The 18,215-nt window shown below is 40.6% G+C and overlaps 1 protein-coding gene across 3 annotated transcripts in view; it reads left to right on the top strand.

Moving 5' to 3' along the window:
- Positions 1–16,064, top strand: part of PHACTR2 (phosphatase and actin regulator 2) — a 54,896-nt gene extending 38,832 nt beyond the window's left edge. For 2 of the 3 annotated variants that reach the window (XM_083435011.1, XM_083435010.1), the window contains 8 exons: positions 1,210–1,762; positions 3,883–4,073; positions 5,735–5,891; positions 6,896–6,951; positions 8,227–8,288; positions 8,620–8,757; positions 11,462–11,538; positions 13,856–16,064. In XM_083435011.1, the coding sequence (XP_083291137.1) occupies positions 1,210–1,762; positions 3,883–4,073; positions 5,735–5,891; positions 6,896–6,951; positions 8,227–8,288; positions 8,620–8,757; positions 11,462–11,538; positions 13,856–13,871 (1,250 nt within the window). In that variant the 3' untranslated portion in view covers positions 13,872–16,064. Of the gene's footprint in view, positions 1–1,209; positions 1,763–3,882; positions 4,074–5,734; positions 5,892–6,895; positions 6,952–8,226; positions 8,289–8,619; positions 11,019–11,082; positions 11,539–13,855 lie in introns of all 3 variants that reach the window. The other variant, XR_014509846.1, reaches the window with a different exon arrangement.
- Positions 16,065–18,215: the final 2,151 nt, after the last annotated feature.

The raw sequence follows: 18,215 nt of genomic DNA, 5'->3' as shown, positions 1-18,215 counted from the left end.
TTGTTATCAGCTGTAAAAAGAAAGAAAGGGGACTTCTAATACCAACCAAAAAGAAGTCCAACCATTCTTACCAGAGAATGTGTGAGATGAAATTTTCCCACTGTTCTTCCATCTCCCAGTGAGCTGATGATTGATCCCAATCCTTTTTTTTATGGCTAAGCAACAGGGAGTAAGCTGTGTAATCTTGCACAAATTCATACCCCTGGCCTTTTATGCTGCAAACTGCCCTGAGATCTTCGGATGAAGGGCAGTACACAAATTTAATAAATAAAAATAATAACTACATCTAAGTATTCCAACATTATCAACGTTAGCAGGCATCAACCCATTGTTTCATATTCCAAATAAGCAGGAACTCTCATTACCCTTGGCCACAGCTAATTTTGGTACCCGTGGAAGTGTTTGGCAAGCCTTAAAACAGGACTTGCTGTGCATGAGACAGTTACATCCCCTTTGCCCCTCCCTGCTTGTGCTGGGGAGAACAAAATCAGTGTTGCTTCTGAACCAAGGATTGTGGTTTGGTTTGCTCCAAGGCATGGAGCATGATTGATGACAAGCCATGATTGATGACTAGCCAAGGTTTCCTTTTGGCTTACTAATCATTACTCACCTTTTGGGAAAGGTTCATAGCTCGATAGTAGTACATCTGCTTTGCATGTAGAAGGTCCCAGGGAAGAGTCTTGCCTGAACCCCTGGAGTGCTTCTGCCTGTCAGTATAGACAATACTGAACTAGGTGGACCAACAATATGAATCAGTGATTGGCACCTTCCTACGTTTATATCCCTGGTTTGGACGTAACACTAAGCCAAGGATCTGGTGTTTTTTAACCTCCACACACTCATGAGGAAGAGCAAAACATTCATGCAAGGCGTAATCATGGTAAATAATCAACTATAGTTTACTATGGTGTGCAAACTAGGCTAATATAATACTTAAAGCTGGTAGAAGATGGGCAGGGGAAGGAAGAAAGGACATGAACCAACAGTCAGAACTCTTGTTTAACTACTGTCAAATGTGTCCCCTAGCTCTGTAAATAATTATGTACTTATTACACTTTAGAGTTGCCAATACTGCTCGTTTAGCTTCAGATTTTCCAGTGATAGGGTGGAACCCCATTGCAGAAACGTAACGTATGTTGACCGCAAAAAAAAAAAGTGCTTAGGAAACCATTTCTGCAATGATAACATGTATGTTCTCTCCCATTTCAGCTAGTTCCTCGCACGTAAAAAAAGTGCACACTTCCAAGGCATCATCGTCATCTCCCTCATCCACATCATCTCGCCCTAAAACCTCTAAAGAGCCGACGTCAAGCAAAACAGGCACAGGGACACCCAGAGACAAGAAGAAGCATGGAAAGCAGGTGACGGTGCGAACATCTGCTGATGGGGACATTTCTTCCACCTCAAACACAGCAGTAGGCAACTCAGAAGCAAAGGTGGAAAACTCTAAACCAGCAGAGCCTCTCTCTGTTACTTCTGAAGCTAGAGACACAACGCAGCCAAGCACAGCTACTGTTCCTCCTCCTCCTGCTGTTCCGCCACCACCACCCCCTCCTCCCTTCATCCCATCTCTGTATCCAGGCTCTCAGCCCCCTGGTTTCTCAGACACACAAGATGTGCCAGTTAGCACTGAAATAGCTCCGTCTGTCCCTGGCACAGATTCTAACGATCTTCACATGAAAACTGAAGCAGATAGTGAAAGCTCTTCAAGCAGTGCTCTCCTAGACAATAGCCTGGATACTGAGGGAGAAGACACAGAATGGTAAGACCACATGCTCTCAGGTAGCTCATGATAACTTGGAGCATCACTGCAGTAGTATTTAGGGAGATGGTGGAGTGATACCTAAAGTTTGAACTATGCTTTGAAACTCAGAAAGGTTTTGCTAATTTTCTCTCTCTTTCTTTAATTATATTTTCATAACCTCAAGCAGAAGTGAAAGAGAGGGAGCCAGGATTTTATGCAATTAATTTATTTTAAAAAATACACAAAAAACTTTCAAAACAAAAGCTTTAGCAAAATTGCCAAGCATACAAAATAACTTGGTTCGACTGCTTTGAGTTTCAAATATATATTTGAAAGTCTGCAAATAGGGCTCCAAAATTACAGCTCACCATTTATTTGGAGATATGTTATTCATATTATGTTATTCATATTCTTTGTTCATTCCTAAGAGTTGTTAAAAAAAAAATCCATGGTTCTGGTTGAGTGAATATATCATGAGGCTCAGAGTTCTGTTTTAGAATGACTTCATTGTTCCAACATGGTGTAGTATGGTAGACATGGCCCCATTTCTGAGGCTGACTGCATTCTTAGGACAATTTCAGAAGGAGCTGTCCTTGGCAATGCTTCTATCTAGTAGCAAGCCATGCTTCTTGAAAACAGCTTTGCTTCACCTTGTTTATTGAAACCTGGTATTGGGATCTTGCATTTTGCCTGGTGCTCTGCTGTGCAACAATGAAAGAAATGAATATTCCTTTAGAAAAGGGCTAAGCTGTGTCATGTTCCTTTCTAATCTAAAGCTCTTTCTATTTATCTGTGATTATATATATATATATATATATATATATATATATATATATATATTCCAGATCTTGCATAAATAAAACTCTCATTATGTACTTAAAATCAATTCTGCAGCATAAGGCCAGGATGCTGTTTAGAAACTAATCAAGTATTTCACCCAGAAAAATACTTTCCCCTGGAGTGATTATAGAACCATAGAATTGTAGAGTTGGAAGGAGACCCAAGGGTCATCTAGTCCAGCCTCGTGCAGTGCAAGAATCTCAACTAAAGCATCCATGATAGATGGCCACCTAAAGTCTGCTTAAAAACTTCCAATGAAAGAAAGTCCAGCAAAACATGGAGCTCACAAGCTCTCTCTTTTCCTTCAGTTTTCTCACTGGCTGCCAGGTTTGCAGCAAACCATAGTTTGCTATTGTATCCAAACCAGGCAAACTGGGAACGCACTACAGTTTGCCTTTAAACCAGAATTGGAAGCCACATTCAGACCAGGGGTGGCTTGCATGGCCCAAAGGATGGAGAAACCATTATTTGGCATTACATTATTTTGCCCACGATCTGCATATTTTAAAATTTATCTGCATAGTTTGTCTGAGCTACAAATTTGCAATCCGTTTATAAATAGCTGACCTTTTAAGTAATCCAAAGCTCCGTACAAGTGGAGTTTTAAATATATTAATTAAGCTACCTATACTTCCCATAATGTCTGCATAGGTAGGCACATGTTGGATATGTGCTATGTTACACTTATCCTCAACTGTTCTAGTATCCTCCTTTCTCCATTTGTAACACCAAGCAGAAGTCTTGGTTCATGATAGATTCTAGCCTAATCTACATAGCGTTGTTTTATTATCTCCCCCTTCTGTGTGCTTTGTAGACACAACTCATTTTTAGGTTTAAGTTCTGGTTACTGTTTTCTAAAAGTCTGCTGGCTTGACATAGTGTCCTGGCTTGTGCCATGGTCTGTTTAGATTAACTGTGATTTATTTGTATGTTTGAACCCACATCAGCCAATGGTTTGTGGCCAGCAAAGCATGAAACCAAGGCTTGAAGTTGGTTTATGAATCTCAGCTTGCATCAACCATGGTTTTTTGTTGTGTCCAAACCCAATATCCTGTTTAATTCTTACATAGTTCTAGAAATGCAAAGCAAAAGCAGCTATAAAATTAAACATGATGCAAAACAAGGCACAGTTACTCTGCTGGTCAACATACCACAGTTAAAACAAGCTGTGGCTTAGTGTTATGTCTGAACACAGCCTTTTCCTAAGGTTTGCACGCATGTAAACAGCCTCAGTGTCATGTTTCTGTAGTGTTTATGTCAAGTACTACAGGTTTTTTTTCTCCCCTGTGGATCTGCAGTTCTGTTACCAAAGAAGATCAGGAAAAAGAGAGCCCTGACCAACCAAGTCCTTCCCCAACAGATGAACCTTCTGAAGCCCTAAACACTCCAGAAAGTGAGAGCTACAAAGAGAATCACACCAGTGACTCTGATTCAGATGGGCCAATACTCTACACAGATGATGACGAAGATGATGATGATGGTAGTGAAAGTAAGCCATTAAGCCATGTTTACAAGGGGGAGGGAAACATACTTGTTGAGCAGAGAATTATACCGCCTTGTCAGAAGAGTCAACTTCTACTTTATTTTGGATCCTCCATCAAGTCAAACCGTTACCCGGGCAAACGTCTACGTAGTTAAGGAATACCACCTTGCTTACTTCAGTTGTTGGAACTGCAGAGGTGATGGCACAGTACCAGTTGCAGCAGGACGTATGTGCAGGCGCATGAACCTTACAGTGTAGCACGCTATTATACTGTGATCGCAGATTGAGGGACTGTGCTGATAGAGACTGACTTGCAGCAGTCTTGCATTGTAGCATACTGCTAATGTTGAAGGTTAGAGATGTGGGGTGGGGAAGCTGGTTTAGATTCCCAAACAAAAGTCCTCCATATCTCTGTCAGATTTCAGCAAAGATGTGTCATGCTCTGTGAACTTTCATGCAGTCTAATTGCAGTTTTACACATTTTTTAAAAAGATTTTTTTTAATGAGCATGAAGACATGCCTGTGTGAAGCAGCTGTAGCCATCGCCACCTTCATTTTCCCCAAATGTATCTGGGCTCCAATATGTGGGCCAAAGGCATTTGAGGGAAGTTAACATTGTGGTGGCTGCAACTGCTTGGCCTAACACTTCTCTCTTCAGTACCAGGCTGCTTGGCAGCCCCTGTTTTTGCTGCCCTCCTGCAAGTTCACGGGCAGAAGCAACAAGGTGGTGCAGGAGGCTGGAGCAGAGGACACTCGAACCAAGTACTGGCCCAGAATAGGCACCCAAATTATAGTTTTTTCCACATATAGGTCATTTTGGTACCAGGTTAATATGCCTGGGCCTTTATTGGCTCTGAGATTCTGAGATTCTGAGATTCCTATTAATTGCCTTTTCCTAATGCTTTACTTGCTGGTGTCCTGTCTATTTTACATTGTTGTTATTTGTGTACTGTATCCTGTATTTTAGTATTATCCTAGAAGACTCTTAGTATTATCCTAGAAGACTATTTTGGCAAAGGATGGGCATAAATATATCTTAAATAATAAATTACGTAGACGTGCCACTTAAATAAATCAATATACATAGGGGTCAAAGGGTTTTGATTTGTTACATTTGTTTTTTGAGTACATATTATCATCATCCAGAAACTTGTTGTTCTGGATTTGTCTGAGACCACTAAAATAACTTTTTTTTAAAAAAACAACCAGTGTGATAAATATATAATAAGAAATGCATGCTATAAATTTGTTTCAGAATAATTGCTTGTTGATTATTGTTGAGGACAATCTTTTTAAAAAAAAAAATGCAAATGCATTAATGAGAGAACTGAAACTGCATTCTTAGTATGCAGCAAGTTGCTAAAGCTGAGATTTTATACCAAGTTATTTCATAGGCACTGGGGAAAGTTTATGAACTTTCTGACCGCGCCCTAGCAGGCAGGTTGTTATTTTCTAAGTTATTCAAATTCTTATGGGCATGAAGTAAGTCAAAAGTATTTTGCTTCAGATGCTAATTAAAATTCCTCCATTGAAAGAACGTAAAGATAGAAGGTGTCCATGGGTTGCATTAAAAGACTTTTTGCTGGGATTTGGCGTGTTTAAGCCCAAATATGAATGAATCAATGAACCTCTCCCTCCCTTTATCCTCTTCTTCCATTCCATCCCAGGCTCTTTAGCAAGCAAAATACGCCGTAGGGATACTCTTGCAATCAAACTTGGCAACAGGCCATCGAAAAAAGAACTGGAAGACAAAAACATCTTGCCGAGAACATCTGAAGAGGAGAGGCAGGAAATCAGACATCAGATTGGCACAAAGCTAGTGAGGTATCGGTTGTCATCTGAGCACATTTTGGGAGGTGGGAAGAGAGAATGGAGGCTGGTTTGGGGTCTGACCCAGATGTTTTCCTGTTCTGTGAGCTGAGGCATGTCCTAACATTATAAAATAAATCACACTTCATAATTATGAGCCCACTACAGCTATGACACTTGATCTGAGTTTATTTGTTTTCAGTAGAAGGAATTTGCTATTGTTCAACACTTCCCCACACAAAGCCGCAACAAAAATAATACAGCTGTTGATCACTGATATCTTGGTCTCATTCCCATCCTGCTTACTCATGTGTTTTGGATAGAAGCTAGGCCAAATACATAAAGCAAAACAAACAAATAGCATTTCAGGTATGAATCATTTTAACTGCAGGTGGCTGCTGCTTCGTTTTGTTATATGACAAGTACTTAGCAGGCTTGAAAAATCTGAACTTCAGACATCTTGTTGGGTAATTTTTCTGATCAATTCACATCTTACATTGATACAACTTTTATGCACTGCTTCTGAAGTTACTTGACATAAAGAGCATTTTGCTTTAACTGAGCATGTTTTTCTAAGCCTTTTGCCTGAAATCTAGCCTTTTATTTTCTTCTTGCATCATCTGAGCAGATTCCCTCATGCATTGCCTGAGGATGGTGAAATAAATGAGTGTCTCCCACTGTTACTTAATAGATTATTTGCTTTATGATATTGAGGGTTGTTTTTGAACACTCAAGCAGTTATATACATTTTATGAAATAAAAAAATTCAGATACATAGCTGATCTTGTGAAAGGTTAAACGTGACTTGATAAGCACATTAGTATATAGTAAATGCTAAATACGCATCTATTTCCAAACCCATGTTAACCCCATTCAGCAACACATTTGATACAGCCACCATTAGTATAAACTGGCATTTGAAATTTTTGGTTTGAAAATAAATTTAGCTGTTGCATTTCAGTTCTCTGTCTTAGTGACTGAAAATATGCATTATTTTCCTTTTTTCTCCCTTTTTGCAGGAGGCTTAGCCAGAGGCCTACTTCAGAAGAACTAGAACAGAGAAACATCCTAAGACGTAAGCAGAGCAGTGTGTGTGTGTGTGTTATGTATAAATAATTTCTTTTTCTTGGAGACTCTAAGATAGTGCATGATCATATCGGATGCCAACCTGAAATCTGGGTCAAATGAATTTTGAGACATTCCCAGAATTCTGAGCCATGACAGGTGAATGAAGATAGCTTATAACATTGTAGAGCTGCTTGAATCAAACATCTTGTTTTGTGACCATGGCATATTGCCTGTGCAACTAGTTTGCAGTTTGCATGACAGCAAGAAGGTTAAATGTCTTCTTAGCACCGAGATTCATTAATACCCATTGTATATCTAGCAAATTGCAGATCTGGAGCCTTAATGTCTGTGGGCTTTGCCATCTTGCCAAAACGAGCTTTCTAGAAACACGTCATAGCTCTATGTGCCAGCTGAAGAATATTAATGATTATCGCTACATGTAAAACCAGCAGACAGAATCTGCTTTCTGTAGTATTCCAGTATCCCAGAGCTCTGTTTGTCTTTTCTTTTTCATTTCCTTAGCAAGCCTACAAAGTTATATAAACATAACTAATCCCCAGAGGACATGATGGAAAATTCAGTTTTATGCTGTTGGATTACATTAGAGCACAAAACTGAACTGTGTGTGACCAACAGTCAGTCAGGTGGACAAAAATCCTGTGAAATTAAATAAACAGGAAGGTAGCATGGTACTATATAAAAAGGGGTACTGGCAGATCAAGACGAAGGGCTATGAGCGTACCTTACAGGATTGGTGCTTCCAGATTGTTGGTATATACAGGTGGGATTCAATCACATGCCAGCAAATTCAAGGCTCCCAATTATAGTGGATTGGGAGGTCTTGTGCAACAAACCTGCTTCCCCCAAAGACTGGACTTTTTTCAATAAGGAAAGTGATGGGGAGATATACTAGAAAATGTGGAATAACACTGGCTCTGATACAACATCAGCTCCCCTCAAACAAATCAGGATGGATGTTTGTTACGCAGGATGTCTGAAAGCAACCACTTTGCCTAAGGTTATTCATGGCACATTCAGTTTAACCATTTCTTCTTTGGGTTTCTTGCTCTCTCTACTTTGATTGGTAATAATGAAGGCTGCCCATCTACTGTTCCTCATCTGGGACAGTGACTGTAACATACTGAGAAGTAAAAAGGGGAGGAAACCAGAATGAGTTAGGAATAAAGTTGAAAGCATTTGTACTCAAACCAGCCTAGTGCTATACAGTAGTTAACATTCCTTTTAAATATTCCTACCTTTTCTCTCTTTCATCTAAAAACAGAAAAGAATGAAGAAGAGGAACAAGAAGCTAAAAGAGAGTTGAAGCGCAGTCTCAGCAGAAAGGTACGCAAAATGTCTTCCGTAACCCAGAGATTTCCAAACCGTGTGTCATGCTTGACACGTTGGTGTGTCGACTGCTGTGTGTAGGTGTGCTGTGCAAACCCTCCCCATGCTCCTCCCGGGGCTGGAACGGGAGCGGGTAGTCCACTGGTTTTCTAGGAAAAATGAATTACTGTGTCGTGGAATGATGCATGTCTAAATAATGTGTCACCAACATGAAAAGTTGGGTATCCTGATAACAAATTGGGTCCTGCTTATCTGCAGGGCGTGTCTTTTCCAACATTAGTCCTTGCTCTGCTTTCCTTTGGTTTGTTCACCAAGCCTTCTTTTACAGCTCAGTCTGAGACCAACGGTGGCTGAGCTGCAAGCAAGAAGAATCCTGCGTTTTAATGAGTATGTGGAAGTAACAGATTCTCCAGATTATGATCGTCGTGCTGACAAGCCCTGGGCAAGGTTAACGCCTGCAGACAAGGCAAGAGACAAATGTGGATTATAAATGCAACTTTGTTTCTGTATCTCAGAAATTTTCTTTGCCCTTATATTTTCCAGCAGAGACTTCTGCTAAATCCTGCAGCAGAGGTTGCTTCCAAATATTATGTATGTACCCATGGATAGTGCACATCCATCTAGAAGGAAAAATACACCGGCCAGATGTAGTGGTCCAGTTTTCTCCTTTGGCCCAGGGACTCTCCCTGTCTGGCCCTGGGAGTTCTCTTCAAGCCATATCCTCTCATCCTAGCCCCCAGCCCCACCCTTATTTCACACCCTTCTTAGCTGGAATGTTATCTTTGAGCTCCCTCAACTATTTTTTTTCTGGTTGGAGGATAAAGAGGAACGATAGAATGTGTGCAGAAATTAGTCTACTGGTAAAAGTTGCTGTCATTGCTCTGTCCACTTTTTCTTCTGGCCCTACACACCACTGGTGGGGAATGTACCCCCAGAATGTTGCCTAGAAGGGAATGCAGCCCTGCAGCTGAAAAAGATTCCCTACTATTGCTTTAAAGCAGGCATAGGCAAACATAAGATGTTTTGAGACTACAATTCCCACCATCCCTGACCACTGGTCCTGTTAGCTAGGGATGATGGGAGTTGTAGTCCCGAAACATCTGGAGGGCCAAGTTTGCCTATGCCTGCTTTAAACCAAAGCTGAAGGTGTGTGCAGCATTCTTTCCTTTCCCACTTCTTCCAGCATTCCAGGGAAGAAATTCATGCTACTAAGTTTGGAACTAGGCGGCCTGGCATCTCTACCTCCACTTTCTCTCCCCACACCTAATGTTCAGTAACATAAAACTCATGATGTGACGTCACCATGTTGCAAGTTTCCAGTGCCTTGCTCCACTTCATTCTCTGACAGTTTCGCATTACTCAACATCACCGTCAGAAAAAGGAGAATGTAAATTCTATTTAGGTGCTGACACCTAAACCCCACAGCTTTTAATCACCATGTTGCACCCACTTGGCCCCACTAGGTATTGGGTTGTGAGTAAGGTCTTTTACCTTTAACATATGCAACTCTATACATGTAAGGCCTGTATATGTGGTTAGAAACCCTGGTCGGGTCAAGGTTCCCAATCACACATGACTGTATTGAGGGGAATATGAGAGGAGGTCTCTAATTCTGGCCTAATATGCTAAAGTAGGAGATATCTCTTCTGGTACTTAACACTTCATTTGCTATTGCATAACTCTTATGCTTCAACATCACTATGAGAATTATGCAAGATAATCCTCTTCTGAAACAGGAGACTGCGGTTAGAGATATATCATTGTGGTGACACAGCATAATAATTGTTTCGTGCTGCAATTCTGTCCTGCACTGAAAGATTTCTACTTCTAATGAGATGCCTTTTATAAAGGATTATTGAGAGATATTAATGGTGTTTTCAAAAAACAAAATGCAAGCATAGAATAAGAGTAGCTATGACCTTCATGGAGCGATGGGGGCGAAAAGCAGCGATTATCATAAAAGTATTTGTGGTAATAGCTGTACGCAGATAGCTAGCCTTTTTAGAAAATTACTATGGAATAAATGAAGAGATAGCAAAGTGATTAGTCTTTCTTTTTAAATGTCAACTCTCATTACCAATGTAAAGTACACTGAATGGCTACTTTGCTTTTTAATAATCTGCCACATGAAAACAAAGGCCTAGAATGTCCAAATATTTCACCTGATGTTACAGAAAACTGAAATAGGAGCTAATTCCTAGACAGGAAGCATTATTCATCTTACATGCCTCATATCTTGTCCTCCGTCAAGAAAGGCAGGAATCCTGCAGTTCTTTGCAATTGCTATGCATGACGTATTAGTCATCCACTACACTAGAACTGTATTCTGCTATAATCACTTTGTGGATGCCCATTAAACAGGTGGCTGGTTCCCTTTCTGTCTCTACCTCTGCAAGACCTCTCTTCCCAGCACTCTTTGTAGCTTGAGCCATTTTCTATTGGAATTATCTTATGAACCATAAATACTGTTTTAGATAAAGAAGATGGGAAGAAAAAATTGACTTTGAGCTGAGACAACATAGCAGGGCCTTGTATGTCATTTCCTGTGTCTTGTGAAACACACCTAAGAATGTAGGTGTGCTGAGGTTGTGAGAGCAGAACAGTGGTGCACATTTTTTTTTAATATACATGAGTATTTGTGTATTGTAAAAGAACTGACATAAGAGCAAGATCATCAAGCACTACCATGTAAGTGGAACATGTGAAGCAGCCCTGAATTGGCAGGGGGTTGGACTCAATGGCCCTTGTGGTCTCTTCCAACTCTATGATTCGATGATTCTATGAATTGCAGCTATTCAGCAACAAGTCCATAGATGTAAAATCTAAAGTGGGGTTTGGGGGTCTTTTTCTGGATTAGGTATTGGATTTCGCCTGTCAGTTCGGGGGGTGGGTCTGTCTTTTTAGTTACACTTAAAACATCATGGTGTACAACTTTGCATGGTATAATATTCAAACTGCCTATATATGGGGTTGCACTGAGATATGAAGAGAACAGAAGTTTAACTGTGTATGTTATGACATAAAAATGGGCTAGACACAAAATAATACTTTGCTCTTTCCAGAATGGTGAATACATTACATAATATATATATATATATTCATTACATTATTACATTGCGTGCATGTGTGTGTGCGTGCAGTCTTATCCCATACTTTGTTTTTTAAACTAGGCAGCAATAAGGAAAGAATTAAATGAATTTAAAAGCACCGAAATGGAAGTACATGAAGAGAGTCGGCAGTTTACAAGGTAAGGAAACTTGGGGGTTCAACCTCAGGTTGAAATACAAACCCCCAGATTGTATTTCAGTTTTCAGAAGCAATATTTTCTGATACCTTACTAGGTTCCTTATATACCAGGTTTACAACCTGTGGTTCACCATGTTGAACACAGGCTATTAGCAATATGTTATAGCCTGCCTGGTGCTTGAACACACCCACCCTTGTGAAGTCTCAGGTAGGCATGAAAAGCAGCTTATTGGGTCCCTCACACCCTGCCACATATGGCTGCCAGGTGAAATTTGTTTTAAAGGGTCATCATGCAAGTACCGTATTTTTTGCTCTATAAGACTCCCTTTTCCCTCCTAAAAAGTAAGGGGAAATGTGTGTGCGTCTTATGGAGCGAATGCAGGCTGCGCAACTATCCCAGAAGCCAGAACAGCAAGAGGGATCGCTGCATTCACTGCGCAGCGATCCCTCTTGCTGTTCTGGATTCTGAGATTCAGGATATTTTTTTTTCTTGTTTTCCTCCTCCAAAAACTAGGTGCGTCTTGTGGTCTGGTGCGTCTTATAGAGTGAAAAATATGGTATGTCATTTGCCATTGTTTGAAAATAATGATCTTTTAAGTGTGGAAGGATTTCTAGATCTGGCCCTGATGCAGCAAAAACCCACACCTCAGCCTAGTCCTTGATTTCTTGGTACAAATGATTGTGGCAGTGGGGCCTGGGGTATGGCCTACCTGCACAGTGTCCTCCTTGTCTTGGCAGAAATTATTACACACAACCAGGAACATGGATATCTTTTTTATGATTTTATGAGCTGTCAGCATCCTGACAAAGTTCATCTGCTTTGTTTCACTTCTTTTCCTGACAAATAAAAGCCAGCTTTATAGCTTTGTATTTATCTACAGTTTTTTGTCCCTGCCTCTGCTTTCACTGATGTAGCACATACGAACTTCACTTAAAGCTGAGGCAGGGGAGGGCTTGCGTTGGGTTGGGGAGAACCCTTCAGAAATTTCTGGCTGTAGTTATCTTTTTGGAATGAATAGCTTATTTGAATATAGCAACAGCAGAGCCCAGTATGAAGAGGGAAGTTGATCATGTCTGGCCTGCCATACTGCCTTGTCCAACTGTGCTCTGTGCACCATTACAGTCATACCACGGTTCTCGAACTTAATTCATTCCGGGAGTCCGTTTGACTCCCCAAACCACTCAAAAACCAAGGTGCGGCTTCCGGTTGGTTGCAGGAGCTTCCTGCACTTCAATCGGAAGCCACATCGGATGTTTGGCTTCCAAAAAACGTTCGCAAACTGGAACACACACTTCTGGGTTTGTGGCATTTGGGAGCCAAAACGTATGAGTACCAAGGCGTTCGAGAACCAAGGTACGACTGTACTTCTTAGCACATAGGGCTGCAGCAGTAACTCTGTACCAGTAGTAGGCAAGTTGCATTTTGGAATGCTAGCTTCATTCTGCTGCTTTTCAGCATGGCACATGAACAATTTTGCACATTGCTGTAACTTTCAATGGTGTTTTTCCAGTGGGGCATCCCGAGTCACTATGTGCTAAATGTCTCAAATAAATGCATAAAATGTACTAAAGACAGGAGAAGATTCTAAATACCTTACAAAGTGGTTCCTCTGATGGACTGCTTTAAATGTAGGCATTACAGAAGCCCATGTTGTCTGTGTTTCTGAGAGTGGCTTCTGACATGATCAAAGCACAAGGTTTTTGCACCTCCTGTTCCCTAAACATTGCTTTTCTTTCCAATTCATGCAGCAAGGCAAAAAGCTCTATTTCTAGTATGTAAGAGACAGGAAATGCAAAGTACTTTCTCCCCCATCTCCAAAGCAATTGCCAATCCCCTAATTTAAAGTAATAGGCAAAGTGGGAAGGCATCCTGCTGTTAAATTAAAAAGGATTACCAAACCATTCTAAATGTAATCTGAATAAAGGATTGCCATCAACATCTCTTCCCCCCAGTTTTAAGAGGTCAAAATTAATCACAAGTTTTAAGCCTTCTGTCTTTCACAAATGTCCATTCAACTTTCATCCTTTCAATCTCTGTAATTATTAGAACGTTATTCCAGATCCAGCAGCCCACAGAGAGCCAAGAAGCAAGCGTTTACATTGTCAGTCATGGAGATTTAAACATTTTAGCAGGCATTTTATATCCATGTTGCTCAGTTCAGTCTTAAACACGCTTGAAATACAGATTCAAGTCATATACAAAGAAAACAGAATTTGAATGTTTTGGCTTTTACAGATATTTGGACCCATGCTAAATCTCCAGGAACAGGAAGAGAGATTTTGAAATAAACGTTTATTTTTCTTTTTATCTACTGCAGGTTTCACCGTCCATAAGTGTTTGAAAATATCCTGCAATCCAGACACACAAACGACCAACATGGGGGGAGCGCAGCATCTCAAGAGTGCCCTGCAACTGAAATGTCTGCTGCAGTTTAACCTGAAGTCATTGAACAATGTGGCCTCCACATCTAACAAAAGTGATGAATCTCAGAGAGATCCTGGAAGGAATGTGAAAGCAGTTGCATAATAAGAGAGGAAATGGTATTGAGGTCATCTTATTCAGAGTAAATTATACCTTTTTTTGGCTAGAAAAAAAGAAGAAGTGAGGCTAATTGTTGCCAGGATCCACTTTCATGTAGGTTAGAAACAGACAGAAGAGAGTGCCTACCTGTCAGCCAATAGAATAATGTTAGGGTGAAATTCACCTAATGCTATATGGGGGTATTGGATAACTTCTTAAAAGTGCAAACCCAAGAATGTGAGCAATTCTGTGTGTACTGTTCCAGAATCCTCAACTTTTCATAGCCAAGTGGAGAACATAAAGTTCTCTCTTCATAAACAGGGCTTACAATACAGTGCAGTGCCAGTGAATTTGCCAGTAATTAGTCCTAGCTGGATTCATAGGCTTTTAAATAATAATAATAAAAATATGACTGTCATGCTTTTTAAAAGTGCATTGAGGCTACAATCTTGAGCAGAGCTGGGCAGTAGAAGGAGGTCAGAACTTTTGAGCGTGCAACTATGTCCAGGATTGCAACATAGATATTTTTTTTTATAAAGGAAAATCATGGTCCTCCATAATCATGTACTAATTTGAGAAACATGTTGAGGAAGGACAATTTGTGAAATTGTAATGAAAAGATGCAGATAGAAATGCCTTTTGAAAAATCTGGGTTTTGAAGTCGGGGCTGAATTGCTGACTTCTAGTCTTGCTTAGGCTACGAGTCTTGACAATCAAATTCTGAAGCCAAACAGAAATGAAAGTGAACAATAAAGCAGTTTAGCAAGTAGTTTGGGTCTATTTTTTATCTTTATAGTTTCAGCTACATTAACGGATTCTTGGATCAGAGTACATAGTATAAGACCTAGAAGCTGTTCATCACTTGCCAAGACTTTCCCTCTAAACTGCACAGCCTCATGCTACTGCCGTGTGCCAGCACTCTCGTAGTTGGCCATTCCAGGGCAGAAAGAGCAGACTTTTTTTGATAGACAGCATCATTTGCTGGCCACAGAATATATGGGTATTACATTGCCTTTGTGTTTGGGACTATGTGCAGAGAATATTAGTATGGACACGGCCCTTCCCTATGTGAACACTGTGTCCGCAAATGGGGGGGTGGGGAGAACCTGTTCCACATAACAGAGCCTTGTTTCTCCTCTTTTAGCAAATGTACACAGGCATTGTGTCAGGACAGTCTGAGGAATGAGGCTGCCTGTGCACATTTCTTACATCTTTGTCCAGCCTGCTTGATCAAGTTGTGGGGAAAGGGCTGGACGGTGAATACAGATCTCAGGTCCTGCTTGTGGACTTGCCATAAGCATCTGGTTGGCCACTGTGGGAACAGGATGTTGTACTTGAGGGGCCATTGTTGTGACGCAGACGGCTCGTCTTATGTTCTTATCTCCCATTCCCTAAAAGGTATATCCATGTACCAAACGGGTGAAACCAGAGCTCTGTCATGCCCTTCAGGGATCTCTCAGCCAGTGGACTCTGTGCCTGTGTGGGGAAGGGTCGTTCCGTAGCTGTCCCTACAACATCCCCATAAAGGACCTTGTGAAAATTATAGAAAGGCCTTGGAACCTACAGCCTGTATTTGTTGTGTGTTAATAATGCGAAGCAAATTGTCTACTTTTATACTATCTTGTAATTGTATTTGTGAATACATGTTTAGTTAAGTTTAAATAGTATACGGTGGTGAGAGAGGCAATATGTGCTTTATTATGTTGGCCCTGAGTATGTTGGCTTATTGTAAGCCTATGACATTGTTTACACTAAAAATTGTCTTATATTAGCACTTATTTATCCTTTTAATGTACACGGTGAAACTTCTGGGCCTGAAATACACAACGGCATGTATTGCAGTATTACTATATATATATATATATGCTATTTATCCTTTTTAATGTATGTACATACTACAATTTATTTTTGTCTATGTGCCCTGTTTAGTTCTTAATTATAAAAGATATGTATTTTTTTCAGGCAATAAATGGTCTCTGTCACTTAATTATTATTTTTTACCTCAACACTTGTATTGTATTCTTCTGGGTTAGCTTTAGTTATAAAAGTTAAGAATGTCCAACAGTGCAGTCTGGTTTGTGTGTACTCTGACTTAAGCCCCACTGAGCTCAAAGGCACTTACAAGTAAGTTTATGTGGGATTGCAGCCAGAAATCTTTAAAGAGTGGACACACAGTTAAGCTGGTAATATTGTATCATGTTCATTACTAATACATTTACATTTGCATTAAGTGCAGTGGGCTGTAATCCCCACACCTCCAAAATAAAAAATAATTGTATTTCCCAGTCTTATCATATTGAAATACACATAGTTTCTAAATGTTGGGTAGGTGCACAGGGATATTGCTAACAACTACTAATAACCTAATGAAACATCTGAATGCCTGACATAGCAAAGAAAAATAATCAATATTGTTCGGTTCCTTCATTGCCGTCAGTTAAATGGGTTCAGAAATAAAGTGAAACTGTTCTATCACGCCGCTGTATTATAACATATAATAATGAATAGAAGAAGTAAATTAAGCTCACCTAACGCTGTTACTGGTTGGAGAACATGGTCTAAAGCTTGCTCCTCAGCTATGTGAGAGAGAAATGGTGATACCCTAATGGTGGTCATACTCTAAGTAGACCCACTGAAATCAAGTTAGTATTCTCTTGAGTATGGTTTAGTTGGATATTGCCCAGAGAAATTGGCACTGAAACTTCATACTGAAAACAGTTTTTCACCTCCTTATTTCTCTCTCCAAAATGCTTAGGTCACAACCTGGAGTCTGTCTGTCTGTCTGTCTGTCTGTCTGTCTGTCTCTCTCTCTCTCTCTCTCTCTCACACACACACACACAGAGCCACAAAAGATGGTGCCACTGTTCTTTTCCTCCTGTGATCCCATTTCTCACAGGGCTCTCATTTGTTTTCCCACAGCAAGCAAGCAAGAGGTGAGCAATGGGACAAGGAAGGCAGGGCAGGAATGCTTGAAGCTGCATCTCCTTTACGTAGGAGATATGCAGTCAGCTCTAATGATGCTAGTTAACATGTGAAGGGGTTAGGAACACAGAGCTGTATTGCTGATAGGCAAACTCAGACCCCAGAAATGTAATTGGTGGAGAGGGCCATGGGTGTGGGCAGGCAGGCAGCTGCACCCTCCCAATCAAGTTAAACAATAAAAATAACTAACTGACCAATCATGTTGATTCTGCCCCCCAAAAAATCCTTGCTACTGCACGGCTGAGGAAATGTTTTTTTCTGCCATTGGCTAGAAGTGGAATTAAAACAGTGGTTTAATTAAGGACTTAATATTGAGCTATATAACCTAGCAATGCCTGTTCTCTTACCCAAGATCTTTTATGTTTACTGAGAAGTTCCACTTAACAGAGGTCATCTGCACCTTTAATTAGAACCTTCCTCTTGGCAGCTTCTGCCCCAATTGTTTCTTATGAAGTGAGCTAGGGATGATGGGAGTTTCAGTCCAACATCAGCTGGAGGCTCAAGTTTGAGAAACAATGTGAGCACCTTAATTACAGTACTTTGTTCTGCTCATCAACTTTCAGATCATGACAGGTTGCTTGGGGAAAACTACCACAAATTACCTTGCTTGGAGGATAGGCTCTTATTGCCAATTTGCTACTAGGCCAAGTTCAATGTGTTGGTACTAACAATTAAGGCTCTATACAGCTCAGAATCAGGTTATTTGACAGACCTTACCCCTTAAATGCCCAGTAGAATAATAGATCACAGTATTCTGAAGGAGTTTCTTCTGCAAGTTCCAAAGATCTCAGAAGCCTGCCCCACAGTACAGTGGTGCCTCGCAAGACGAAATTAATTCGTTCTGCGAGTTTTTTCGTTCTACGAGTTTTTTCGTCTTGTGAAGCACCACTGCGTATTGACGGTTTCCCGTAGGAATGCATTGGTGGTTTTTAAAAAAAGGTGCAAGACATTTCGTCTTGCGAAGCAAGCCCATAGGGAAATCCGTCTTGCGAAGCAACTCAGAAAACGAAAAACTCTTTCGTCTTGCGAGTTTTTTGTCTTCCGAGGCATTCGTCTTGCGAGGTACCACTGTAATCTGGAGCACTGCTTTCAGTGTGGCTGCCCCTGTTCTGTGGAATAGCATTCCTGTCAAGAAACAACAGGTAAGATTTTTGTTCACACAGGCTTTCCCAGCT

This window comes from Podarcis tiliguerta (assembly GCF_965153285.1).
Source record: "Podarcis tiliguerta genome assembly, chromosome: 3".
In the NCBI taxonomy this organism is placed as follows: domain Eukaryota; kingdom Metazoa; phylum Chordata; class Lepidosauria; order Squamata; family Lacertidae; genus Podarcis; species Podarcis tiliguerta.
This window is presented reverse-complemented; position numbering and strand designations above follow the sequence as displayed.